This window comes from Pezoporus wallicus, unplaced genomic scaffold (assembly GCF_028554395.1).
Source record: "Pezoporus wallicus isolate ANWC-B61680 ecotype Strahan unplaced genomic scaffold, APGP_CSIRO_Pwel_v1 contig_8376, whole genome shotgun sequence".
In the NCBI taxonomy this organism is placed as follows: domain Eukaryota; kingdom Metazoa; phylum Chordata; class Aves; order Psittaciformes; family Psittacidae; genus Pezoporus; species Pezoporus wallicus.
The window spans coordinates 647,006-660,084 of NW_026641603.1; the positions used below are offsets into that span (position 1 = coordinate 647,006).

The 13,079-nt window shown below is 43.1% G+C and overlaps 2 protein-coding genes across 9 annotated transcripts in view; both read left to right on the forward strand.

Moving 5' to 3' along the window:
* Positions 1–13,079, forward strand: part of SF3A2 (splicing factor 3a subunit 2) — a 160,226-nt gene that overhangs the window by 86,824 nt on the left and 60,323 nt on the right. The window lies entirely within an intron of this gene.
* DOT1L (DOT1 like histone lysine methyltransferase) overlaps positions 1–13,079 on the forward strand; it is a 67,840-nt gene that overhangs the window by 14,500 nt on the left and 40,261 nt on the right. For 5 of the 6 annotated variants that reach the window (XM_057424510.1, XM_057424508.1, XM_057424511.1 and 2 more), the window contains exons 2-6: positions 2,161–2,204; positions 3,898–3,972; positions 6,010–6,073; positions 7,777–8,005; positions 10,868–10,962. In XM_057424510.1, coding sequence (XP_057280493.1) covers positions 2,161–2,204; positions 3,898–3,972; positions 6,010–6,073; positions 7,777–8,005; positions 10,868–10,962 — 507 coding nt within the window. Of the gene's footprint in view, positions 1–2,160; positions 2,205–3,897; positions 3,973–6,009; positions 6,074–7,776; positions 8,006–10,866; positions 10,963–13,079 lie in introns of those variants that run through there. The other variant, XM_057424514.1, reaches the window with a different exon arrangement.

Genomic DNA, 13,079 nt, shown 5'->3' on the forward strand with positions numbered 1-13,079 from the left:
TTTGTGACGGATGGCATTGGCGTGTTGGTATGAAACAGCACCAAGGTTAACACCCAGCTTCCTGCATTCCATCCCGAGTGTCCTCGCTGCTTTTCTGTTGGCTGCTCCTCCTTTTGGATGTAGTAACTGGAATGTTTTGGTTTTCTGCTCTAGTGGAAGGTGTCCCTGCCCATGGCAGGGGATTGGAACTGGATGAGCTTTAAGGTCCCTTCCAACCCAAACCAGCCTGGGATTCTGTGATCTTTTCATTAGTCTCTTGTGTGACTCCTCCATGCAGGGGTTTTGCATTCTGAAAACAAAAGCTGTTCCTAATCAAATAGGTTCCTTCCCACCTTTAATATGGCAGACTTCAGAAATGTTTGCCTTCCTATTCCTCTCAGTCATGAGATTTTTAATCGGGTATCTAAAGGGCTGTGTTGCTCAGAATGAGAACTTCTAGAAGACTGGCTGATCCCAAGTATACAAACTAATTATACAAGGAGAAATCTGTTTCCTCATGCAAATGTGAAAGCTGTGATACTGATGGAAAAGGCTTTTTTCATGTCCTTGTATGTCTTGAAGAGAGATATACTCCCAGCTGTTTTCTGTCACCAGTTCTGGAGTTCTCAGTACAGGAAAGACATGGACCTGCTGGAGGGGGTCCAGAGAAGGGCCGTAAAAATGATGGGGTGGATGGAGCGCCTCTCCTGTGAGGAAAGGCTGAGAGAGCTGGGCTTGTTCAGCCTGGAGAAGAGAAGACTCCAGGGACACCTTATTGCAGCCTTCCAGTTCTTAAAAAGAACCTGTAAGAAAGATGGGGAGAGACGTTCTGTCAGGTTCTGTTGTGACAGGATGAGGAGTGATGGTTTTAAACTGAAAGAGGGACATTCAGGCTGGACGTGAGGAAGACATTCTTTACAGTGAGGGTGGTAAAACACTGGCATAGCTTGCCCAGAGAGGTGATGGATGCACCATCCCCAGAGACATACAAGGCCAGGCTGGATGTGGTTCTGGGCAACCTGATCTAAGTGAAGATGTGGGGTTGGACTGGATGAGCTTTGGGGGGATCCCTTCCAATCCAAACTATTCTATGATTCTAACTGTCCATTAGTGTTTCTCTTTTCCATTCCCTTCCTTCCCCTGCTTTCTGTTGCCTGTCTCACCCTTTGCTATGGAATTCTCCCCAGTAACTCCATAGAAATGACATTTCTGCAGCAGAAGACAAGGGGAGTGATTTGAGAATGACCGAGCCTTTACGCTTCTAGCTCTGGAAGGTCCTTAGATGCTGGACTTCTAATAGAAAGTCAAAGCCACTACAAGAAACAAAGTCACTAAATAAACCTCAGCTTTGTGCAGATGGAGTCTGGTGACTGAGGCTTCACAAGCTGGATGCAACAATACACACAAAACCCCTTGTAACTCCCAGTTTTTCTGTGGCATGGTGCGTATCTTACATGTACCTCCCAGGGCTTCATTAGCACGAGTTGGGAATGGCTTGTGCCAAACTTACCTGGGCTTCTGTTGCTCCTGAGTAAACTCCCAAATGGAAGTCAACAGAGCTGTGCCTCACCGTCTGGTGGATACTTGTAATGCACAAGTCTGAATGTGACTTGTGCATGCGTGGTTTGGGTTTTAGGTCGTGAAAAGGGCTGCATTATTCTGTGTACTTGGGCCTCCTTTGTGTGTGTGTGCGTGTGTGTGCTGTGGGGGTGTTTCTTCCTATGCTGATCTCCACTCCTACTGTTGATTTGATGCTTTATTTTAGAAAGCCATTCACTGTGCTAGAAACTTAGTGTCCATATGGAGATGGGAGCATGTACCAGATGCTAGGGCCATGAAATCAGCTGTTCTTTGTGGAACTTGCAGTCAAGTGCCTACTGCCTACCAAGGGTATCAGCTACACAATTCCTGATTTCAGGAAGTGACAAAGAAATCAGTAGAATGACAGTTCCTTCATGTAAATCTTCTGCTAGTCCATAGAAACTTGAGAAATGTATTTCATTAGGCCTTATAATTTTGTGGGAGGGATCGTTTGATGGGTTTAATGGCTTGGGTGGCAATCAAAGTCTCCTTTGCTAGCATGCTCACCACCTGTACTCTTGAAAGGATTGTGATTCTTGTAACATTGGGGTAAACAGCACAAGGATGTGTCTTTGAAAACATCTTTTCTTTCTCTTTCAGGACAAACACCATGATGCTGCTCATGAAATTATTGAGACAATTCGGTAAGTGTTCAAGGCAGACGTGGCGAGAACCCTTCCCTCTGTCTTGCTGCATCCCAGTGCCTGGGTATCTTGAGACAAGGTATAAAGGAGGGCAGCAGTTATAACTGTAAATTAGCAGCTCTAAATTATTTTCTGAGCTGAACTGATACTGTTGCAATGCAAATCTCCTTGTCAAGTGGACTTTGTTTAAATTTGCCATATTCTATGCTCTTTTGAACAGGATTATAGTGGTAAGTGATACAGTGATATTCAGCTTTGGTGCTTGTGGCAGTCTGTACTTGATCTTGAGAAAAGCAAGGCTAAGAGAACATCATTGGCATGATGTGTTAAGTTCTGGTCTTGCACATCCTCTTCCCAACCGTTTCCTCTCCCCCTGTTGCTGTGAAGTCGCAGCACTGAGGAATTTGCATTATTTGGGAATGATGTCCTCTTCATCCTGCTGATAGAGTTCACCAGTAAGGGGAAAACGGGAGGATAAAGGTGAAAGACTAATATGAAGAGTAGGAAGTCTGAGCATTTCCCAGCACAGGCAGTTGGGCCAAAGGAATGTTTCACAACCATGGTTTAAGCCTGATTGCAGTGCACACAATGTGTTAAGAGGGCTTTCATGCTGCCTTTGTGAAGTAACTCGTATGTGGTTAGGAAAGCGGTGGGTAAAAGAATGCAAAGAGGTATTTGCATTTATCTCTTCAAGCCATGGTAGATGATGGCCTGTTGAGTGCCCATTCCTGTAATTCAAGAGAAAAAAACTTGTGGAGATTAGAGCCCTAACATTTTTTTTTAGGGAAATCCTAGACTATGAGGTTTGAGAGGACCTTAAGGATCATATGGTCCAACCTTTCTTGGCCAAAAATGACCAGAATGAGCTCTAGTCATTATTATTTCTTCACTGATTTAATAGTGCAGCATGTGTCAAGGTGAGTGAAGAAGAAACTGCTGTCCATATTGGAATTCATTAAGTGATTTGCTCTGAGGTTTCTTTGACGCTTTTGGAGGAACGTGTGGGCAAAGCTTATGTGGCTTCTAAGTTATCTCTGAGAGGAGTTACTCTTCCTACCTTCCAAGGGTGGAGATCTCTTCTGTGAGATGCCATTGTCAGGTGCATTGGAAGTAGATGTGCACTGTCCATTTCTAATGGCAGCTCTATACAGGGTTTTACTAACTCGGTGTGTCAAAGAGATTTTTTAATCCAAATCCTAAAGTCTGTTTCAGGTTGGGTTATTTAAGGTGTAAAAGTGGTTTAAAGCACTACATGGAGGAGAATATCCTTACAGTGGCTACTGGCATTCTTTTGGTGTGCTGCAGGAAGCATCTTCTCCAAATTCAGCTTTGTCAAAGCTTGTTCCAGCAGCAGCATTCTTCTGCATTATGTTTTATGTTAGATTAGCATCAGCCACGAGTTTCAGTATTTTGACATGCATTTACTACATTTATCACCTTGTTTTGGAGTTGTGCCATTTGAAGAGCTTTATACTGGTGCCAGTGTCTATGGGCACCTTACTGCTTATTCAACACACATGCAAACTCCTGCAGCTTTCCAATCAGCAAGTTGGGATGTCTGCCTTACTCCTGACAATAGTGTGGTCTTTCAGCTCTGCTGCAGTCTTAATGTATAGCGATGCCACTCTGGAATTGAGGCAGATTGCCTTGTTATACTTCATTGGAGATGCTGTCATTTCTTTTCTCATTTCAGGTGGGTCTGTGAAGAAATCCCAGATCTCAAGCTTGCCATGGAAAACTACGTTTTAATTGACTATGATACAAAAAGGTGAGAGGAATAGTTTTTTTCCCACCAGGAGGACAGGTCAGCGCGGTTTATAATGAATCAGTTTGTAACTGGTTATTCTTAGACACTATGAACTGCAGTTTTCTTTTAGAGCTGGCTTCAGACTCCGCAGAGTTATTTTGGTAGGAAATGTGTAACAGCAATATTGGCAAAGGCTGTTGGATTAAGGACATAATTGGAAACTCCACACAGTAGAGTTGAGCTCTGGTGTACGTTGGAATTACTCACTCCGAAACAATGATCGGTATCTGCGCTGTTGGACTGTGTCCAGTGTTAGGAATGTGAATGGCACGGAGGTTTCTACGTTTGTAGTAACTCAGAATTCCTGTTTAGAAAATGGCACTGTCAGTCAGCGTCGTGCCTGTGGGAGGATAACCTTCCCCATCCCTCCTCTAGACTCAGTGCAAGTGGGATGCTCTTTGGGTGAGGGGCTAAATTAAAAGGCCGACTATTCACACTGGTCTTGTGGAGAGTAAGAAGTAATTTTAAGGTGCTTGTAGTTACACTTAGTACCTGTTCCACAAACAGCTGAAAATGAATGTAGAGTATGTGGCATTTGCCTTGAGGCTGAGCAGGGCAGTCTGACCTGAGGTGTATCTGTGCCTGAGATTCCGTGTGTTGACTTGGCTGTACTGAGCCTGGAGAAAGAGATGACCCTCAAGCTGCAGCTTACAAAAACCACCTTCATTGTATTCATGGGAAAGACTGAATTTCTGCAAGTCCACAGCATGACTGAACTTACAGAACGAGGCTTACAGATGAAACTGAATCACTGTCATAAATCACTGGCTCTTGCTCTGAGCCCCAGACTTGAATCATGATCTGAGGTATTGCTTTCCTCCTCTCTTAGTTATGTTTTAATTGTTTCATTGTAAGACTTGTTAGTCCCTCTCTTCCTCTTGAGAGATCAAAAGGAGAAATCGGGGTCAAGCATCCCTTGTCATCAAATCTATTGATTGGGATTTGTGGCTTACTCCCAGTGACTGCAATGCTGTAACTTCTGTAGTTCTGCCATCCTCACTGGGCATGTTTAATTAGGCAGTGCCAGTGTGGTTGGCAACAGTAGAAGAGAAACCCATCTGTTCCCAGAAGTCACACCCTGCTCACCTTTCTGCAGCTTTTCAAGGAAGTCATAAACCTGTAACTGCGCTAAATGGCTTTCTTTAGTCTTTATACTTCCTTTGAAAAAAGGCATCAGAAAAATTACTTGTAGCAGATAGACTGCCACATGGATGTGGAGGAAATGCATGTGCTGTGCAGGCAAAAACCCATTTCAGCCTCTTGCTTTGTCTTAACATGGAAATAAGCAGGGGCAGTTGAAAGCTTGAAGTGGGAGTCAGCAGTTCTTGTAGAGGAGTGTAGCAGTGATGAGGATCACAAGAGACTGAAGAGCCACTTCCTTGAGATGGCCCCTCTCTGGATTTGGGGATGGCCATGATTCCTGTAACTCCTTGTATTGTTTTTTTGCTGCTGCTTTGTGGTCTGATTACTTAACAGATGATGTTCCCAATAATATCTTTTCTTCCCTGGCCTGAGATGAATTTATTTAATCCTCTCAGCTTCTGTCATTAAGGCATCTGCCTGAATTGCCTGTAATCCCAAGCAGCCTGTGAGGCAATCAGCGTGCTTTCCTAATGGGTGACATTTTAGATTGTGTCCTGGCTCTGTCTGCAGCTTCAGTTCCAGAGTTAATTTCTAGGACTGGTTATCCTGGAGAGATGATGGAACAAAGGAGAAGAATTTACAGATGTTCTGTGCAGCTGAGCATATGGAAAAGAAATAATGGTCTGTGAGAATACAAAACTTCCTAATTAACCATACTTTGAGTTCGGTCTTTTTTCCATTAATTAAGGAATTCTCCTGTTCCCCTGGACTATGGGGGAATTTTTATAAAGGAAACTGTATACAAAGTCCTAAAGCTGTGTGTGTAATATTATGTTCTGCAGGAGACAAACCCTAAATAACCACCTACTTAGAGCTCTGGTTTTAACTGACCCTGTGTTCTTTCTCCCCCTGTAGCTTTGAGAGCATGCAGAGGCTTTGTGACAAGTACAACCGAGCCATCGATAGCATTCACCAGTTGGTATGTATTTACCTTTGTTACCACCGTCAACCTTTATCCAGCTGGTTGGAATTCCCAAGCGGTGAATGATACCCAGAAGGCAGTGACTTAGGGCTGGATTGTGTGCGGTAGTCAGTTGTAACACCACTCTTCAGCACTTCCATTCTTTTGAGGACTTAGGAAGTCTGGTATTAAACCTTCTTTTCTTGATCACACCTGGGCATTTGAGCAGTTAGTACTGGAGGGGCATTCTTATAGGAAGGAAAGAAAAAAAATAACAATTTTCCCCTCCAAAGTGCAGATTTTAACCTATTGGTCCTGAGTGCTTGCTTCCAGCACCATGTTTTTGGCACTTTGAAGTAGCCAAAACCTTCAGGGGGAACAAAAGGTTTCTCTGCATTTAATGTCTAGATGTTTCAAAGGAATTTATCATACAGATTTTCTTTTATACAAGGAAATCTGTGCCTTATAGCTTCTAGGTTTTCTTACCCCTATAAATGGTTGAGATGGAGGAAGCAAAACACAAGCAGTGACTTAATGTTACTATTCTGTTTGAGTTTGAAAATATACGTGGCTTTATTGCTCTGCTGTGCTCGTGGGACTTACTTGAAATGTGCATTATATGGGAACAAGGGTATTTTTGCCAGGCTTTCCTTTGTTTTATGGGCCTACAACTGCCTAAAACTTGTGCTTGTTTGGGTTCAGCGCCTTCATGTGTATGTTGGGTAGTAGCTAAAAATCGTAAGCTAATCAGCATTTGCAGTTACTGACTGAGATCACAGACCTGATGGGTTTCATTTTGGCTTTGCCATTTGAACCTCAAGCAGAGGAGTGTTTAGGTGGGATCCTGGAGTTGTCCCTGTTTTGTTTGTTTTTCCTTATCAAAGGGATCATTATAAAAACACCTTTTATGGATAGGACAGGGTTTTTTTCTGGGAAAGAAAGGAAGCTTGATTTCCATCTCTTTCCTGCCACTCCCTGTTTGAGTACATAGATCCCTCCCATCCTACAGTTCCTGAAAGAAACAGGAACTGTTCTTACTGTGGACAATGCAGTCAACATCAGTTCAGTGATGGTCAGTACATAAAGAGATGAGTGAACAGGCTTTTACAGCTACTCCAACTATATTTGGTATTAAGCTTTACACTACACAGCCTATTGATTTTTATATCTCTTTAATTTCCCCTTTCCCACCTATTTCTAGCAGGTATATTTAAAATCGTATGCTGGTTGAGGTGAGGCAAAATACAGAAGTCTTTGTTATGTGATTTCTTTAGTGGTGTTCACTGGTTTTGTCTTTGCAGAGCATCCCAGTGAGGGAGGGGATGAGAGGGAATGGTAGCATCCTAAATGGTTTGGATAGAACCTTCAAAGTTCATCTTGTCCAACCTCCCTGCAATGAGCAGGGACATCTTCACCTAGATCAGGTTGCCCAGAATCAGATCCAGCCTGGCCTTGGATGTCTCCAGGGATGGTGCATCCATCACCTCTCTGGGCAAGCTATGCCAGTGTTTTACCACCCTCACTGTAAAGAATGTCTTCCTCACATCCAGCCTGAATGTCCCTCTTTCAGTTTAAAACCATCACTCCTCATCCTGTCACAACAGGCCCTGCTAGAACGTCTTTCCTCTGCCTCTATTCTGCATTATGCCAGTGCAGCCTCGTGGTGATGTTTCCTCGTACTTGCATTGTGCTCATCTCTTCTTCCTGCTCCTTCCCTTTAGTGGAAGGGAACCACCCAACCGATGAAACTGAACACTCGTCCCTCCAACGGGCTCCTCCGGCACATCCTGCAGCAGGTGTATAACCACTCGGTGACTGATCCTGAGAAGCTGAACAACTATGAGCCCTTTTCCCCAGAGGTTTACGGAGAAACTTCCTTTGACTTAGTGGCCCAAATGATAGATGAAATTAAAATGACAGAGGATGATTTGTTTGTCGACTTGGGCAGTGGTAAGTGACCAATCACTGAAGTGGTTTTTCGTGCTGTTTTTTCCTTTTCTTTATTACAAAAAGAGATGAAATTCATGTTTGGAAAGTGAACCAGGACTAAGGATTGTGTTACAGGATAAGCACCTTTTCTAGATAATCCCCAATGATGCTCCTGCTTTTTATGGCAGGATTAAGTAGACTGAACAGACATCCCAGACATTCTTCCCTGTGGTGATAGGGAAATGTTGGCCTACCAATGCAATAAACCCTTGTTACAGAAAACTCCTGGGTTTTGGTGCTGTTGGCAGATACGTGTATACAGTATTAAAAATGGTGCTTGAAAGATAACAATAGCAGTTCCATTTCTAAGGATTCATCTCTTTTCAGTGGACTCACTTCATGCCTTTCATATCTGAAAATGGGATTTCGTGACCCTTCCTGTGCCAGTGTGAAACTCTTGGTGTAGGAGCTGAAAATTAGGCAGGTTTTTTCCCCTCTGACACACTTTTCAGTGTGTGAAAAGCCCTTATAGTTTTCTTTAACAGCTGCCTTGTGAGACCCCACAAATTCTAGCTTACAATCTCCGACTACATCTTGTGAGGAGGTTAGTGTTTTGAAAGGAAATAGATATTTCTAGTTGGTAGAGAAACCAGATATGACTCAAACACATGTGGAAGAGATGTACTGAGTAAGATGATGATGTTGTTTGTTGCTAAAACCTGGTTCAGAGCAGAAAGGAGTAACAAGAATTTCCCCTTTCACTGGATGGGTTGTAAAGTTTTAAATGAAGTGTGTTTTGGTTTTGTTGCTGGTATGATACAGGGCTTTGGGGAGAAATGTTTTAAAATACATTCAGTTGTTTAAAACCAAATGTATTTTCAATTCCAGTGCAGCAGGACTGCCATTCCCCCCTAAAACTGAATACATCTCCAGTCAGAGATCTTCAGTGATTTTTCTCATTGTATTTTCTGACCCTCTACTTCCCCCCTCAGTGGGACTTAGGTCTGAAATTTCCTGTTTCAGTGACTCCAGATGAGACATTTAGAAAAGCATCGGACCTGGCGAATTGTTTTCCATCTGGTAGAAAATGTAGATGCTCACAATTGTTTGTTCAGGAAGGTTAAAGAAGATCGTATCTGAAGTCCTGTAGTGCTGTTGATTAACAAGCTCAAATGTTAGATGCTTTTAGCTGCTATCATCAGAAATAAAATCAAGTATTTATTGCAAACCTCCCCACTGTCATCTTGGAGGTTGAGCAACAGTACAAAAATTCACAGTCTCAAAAGCCTGCATGAAAGGAATGGTTTAAATTCAGAAGCCTTGGACTTGGAATGTTTGGATTAGATTAAAACCCAGAGAAATAGCTGTTGAGTTTGTACTGAAAGGGTGAACTTCCTGTAAATTGTGACCCATGCAGCACGGAGTGCAGTGTAAATGAAAACACTGTCACAGCATATTATTTCTATCAGTAAATTCAGTGTCATTCCAATAACTCCATGTGTGCAGCAGTGGCTGAACCGCAGGGCTAAACCCAGCCAGGATGCTGTGGCTGTGCTTGTTAGTGTTGTGGGCGATGCCAGGAGGAACTGATGGAGGTATGGATCATCATTAGGCAAACTGAAATAACAACAGAGTTGGGCTCTTGTAAAAAGAGAAGCCAAAGACAAGATTAATAGCTTCTTGACCAAAACCAGGGCACTTCTGAGGCTGTATCATGTGATGTCTAAAGATGCAGTGTGTTCTTGATCGTCTTTGTCCTCCTTGCTCTTTACATAAGAAACAGTGAAACAGTTCTGCCTCAGACCTTTTGATTGCTCATGTTCTCCCCCCTGCAGAAATGCGCACATCCATATTTGCATGTGAATCAAACCTGCATGCATATGCAAAATGGGAATTGGCAAAAAAAAAACCCCAAAGCCACCAGAAACCTCCAACAGCAAACCTCCCTGTCAGCACTGCAGTTCTCATTGTGCCAGAGAGCATTATAGTGATAATGGTTTACATGCAGGAGTTCCACCCCTTCAATTACCAGTGCTGCTTCCTGCCGGGATGGAAACCAGCAGTATGTTTCCATGCAACTAGGCCAACCTCTTCAGCTCACTCTCCTTTCCCGTGTGGTCATCTGCAGAATGATGGAGTGCACTGATGAGACAAGAACAGGGGTTGTGTTAGTCAGAGACAAAAAGGGATGCATCAGCCTACTGTTGATGGATACTGGGTGGTTTAAGAAAGAAAATGTGAAGTGGCTGCTTTAACAGATGTGGAGTGACATTGCTTTAGTGTGTGCTTTGTGCTTATCCAACTGCTTGTTCAATTACTTAGTTAAAGGGTGAGTTACAGTGTAAAACCTGAAGATTTGGTAAAATGCATATCAAATTTGTGGGCAAAACCTGTGTGAATTTGTAAAACTGAGCCTCTAATAGTTACTAAACATAGTCATTCACAATTATCAAGGCAGACATTGCTGTGAATGCTGTAGCCTGATGCTGTTATCATAAGAAGTACTCAATATATTGAAAAATGTAAACCTCAGAGCTACGATGCTAGGAATTCCTTTCTGTAAGAGCAGTGTAATTGCTCTGTTTGCTTTCTAGTTAGAATTTAAAGCCTTTTTCCTGAAAACCAGCTTCTTAGTATTTCACATCTTGGAGGGAAATGGGACTGGCTTTTATAATGGACGCTGCCTTGAATGTGCTTTTCACTTGAGAGTTCAGTTCACATGGAAACTGTCAGACACAAGTGGGACTTGAAATTGCACCCTCAAGTCCAGTCCCACACATATCCTGTTCTTTTTTTCCTGTTGCCTTTCCCAGTAAAAGCTTTTCCTCCCCTTGCAGTGGTTTTCTACTGAAACTTGTTCTCTGATGTGGTTTTTTCCTGCAGGTGTGGGTCAGGTGGTGCTTCAAGTGGCTGCAGCCACCAACTGCAAACATCACTATGGTGTGGAGAAAGCTGATATTCCAGCCAAATATGCTGAGGTGAGGTTGGTTTTGAAGTGGGTTGTGTGTATATGTCTTATTTGAAGGTTCACTCAGTGGTTCTGGATTACTATTACGTGCTGTGCAGGAAGAAAAGCTGAGTTTCATTCCTGGTTTATTTTGCTTCTTGGATCCAGGAGCTGTTCAAAAGGAAGTGCGGTATAAGCTTCATGTAAACCTGCACTCATTTTGTGTCTGAAGTGACTCTAATACAGGGCTTCCAGAGACCATGGCGTTAAGCAAATCTAGGAATGAATTCACCCAACAAATAGACTTAAACGTTTTAAGTTTCCGCTTTCGATAGTGGTGCCCCTTTTTGGTGTCCTAAGGCTGAAGTTCAGCTTAGTTATTAAACTGTTGCAGGCAGTTGATGAGACCTCTGGTTATGGGATACCTGGTTAATAACTGCTCAGTAGGCCCCAAAATGAAGTCTTACTGTAAGAAAACCATAATGTTTAGTCAGACAGGCAGTTTTCTTCACACTTCTTCTAATTCTGTGCCAATGGGGAGACGCAAAGATAATCAGTTCCAAGGCAAACCTGGAAGACAAATGAGCTGCAGGCAAACAATAAAGGTTAGTCATGCCTTACCATAAGAAGTTTACTTTCTTCAGTAGACTGAGCAGTGCCATATGCCTCTGTATTGTTAAAACAAGCTGACTCAGTCTGTACAGGCTAGAAAATTATACCTTCTGAAGGGAGGGGAAAAGAAGTAAATCCTTGATCCTCTTTTTCAGTAGTGTAGGCAAAAATACAGTTGCACAGTGGCAAAGAGGATCAGACAAGGATCTAAAACTCCATTTTGTTTGCCCTGCAATGACCCAGTGGAAATTTCCAACTGGAGCACTGCTGAGCGTTCTGGTGTCATTAGGGAGTCACTTGCAAAGCCTGGACTCCTGTCTGTGTTTAATAGCAAATGTGAAGATTAGTGTTAAAGAGGGAAAGCTAAATCCTCACTTGCACAAATACCCCTTTATGTCATTGTGCAAAAAGGGCTTTAAGTGAAAATGGGTAGCAAACAAAAATCTGCCCGCAAACTGAGTGTTAAGAGTATTAACTCCTGGAGTACCTTCAGCCTCAGAAGTACAGCAGGATTTCATAAGATTATGGGATGCATAAAATACTTGCATTATTCTGGTTATAGACACTGTCCTGTCAGATTTACCAGCGACACAGCTGCTGCTGTGTCAGAACGCGTGAAGCTGCCTGTGCTCAGCTCCTCTGCCTTGTGCTGTGTGTCACGCACCAGTTTTCCTCCCCACCTCTCACAACCGTTTGTGGAGGGGATTGGATTAAGTTTCTAGTTGAGATTGGCTGTGGCTGCACATCTCTGGTTACAATGCTAATGAATGCAGATGACTTTGAAAAGCTTCAGCTACAGAGAAAGTGTGTGATGGATTTGTTTTAGTGAAGTTGTCTTAAATAACCCAGTAAAATGTAAGCTCATAGGAAATATGAGAAAATATGGAAGATTTCTCTGATTTATCTTGCTAAGCTTTGGAGTGCTTTTGAAACATAAAGAATCCTAAAAACGTAGCTGTCAGCACTGGTTTACTTGACCTGCTGATGGAGGTCTCCACCATCTCCAAGATGTAAAGCCAGAATTCCTGCTGTGCTTCTCTCCTTTATTCCCTTTCCCTGCTACCTCCAGATCTGGGCCCTCCCATATGTAGAGTCAAATCCTGAAGATCCAGAGGTTTTTCAGTCTTCCAAGACACTTGAGTTTCATTGTCAAATGTGTTGTATAGGTGTAGCTGGACCCTCACTGCCACTCTAAAGCAAAGACTGCATATTGTCACTGTATAGAGAATGGGACAAGATTTTGTAAATGGGAAGATGCACATTTGTAAGGCATCAAGCTGTCTCGATGTCTGGGTTTTTAGGTTCCTTCCGTATTTGGGCAATGGAAGACTGGTGCCAGCTACTTGGCTGGGTAGTAGCAGCCTTCCATCCTCTGCAGCCTGACTCTGTCTAGATGTAGTTTCACAGACAATCCCAGACTGGTTTGGGTTGGAAGGCCCTTAAAGCTCCTCCAGCTCCAACCCCTGCCATGGGCAGGGACCCCTTCCACTGGAGCAGCTTGCTCCAAGCCCCTGTGTCCAACCTGGCCTTGAACAC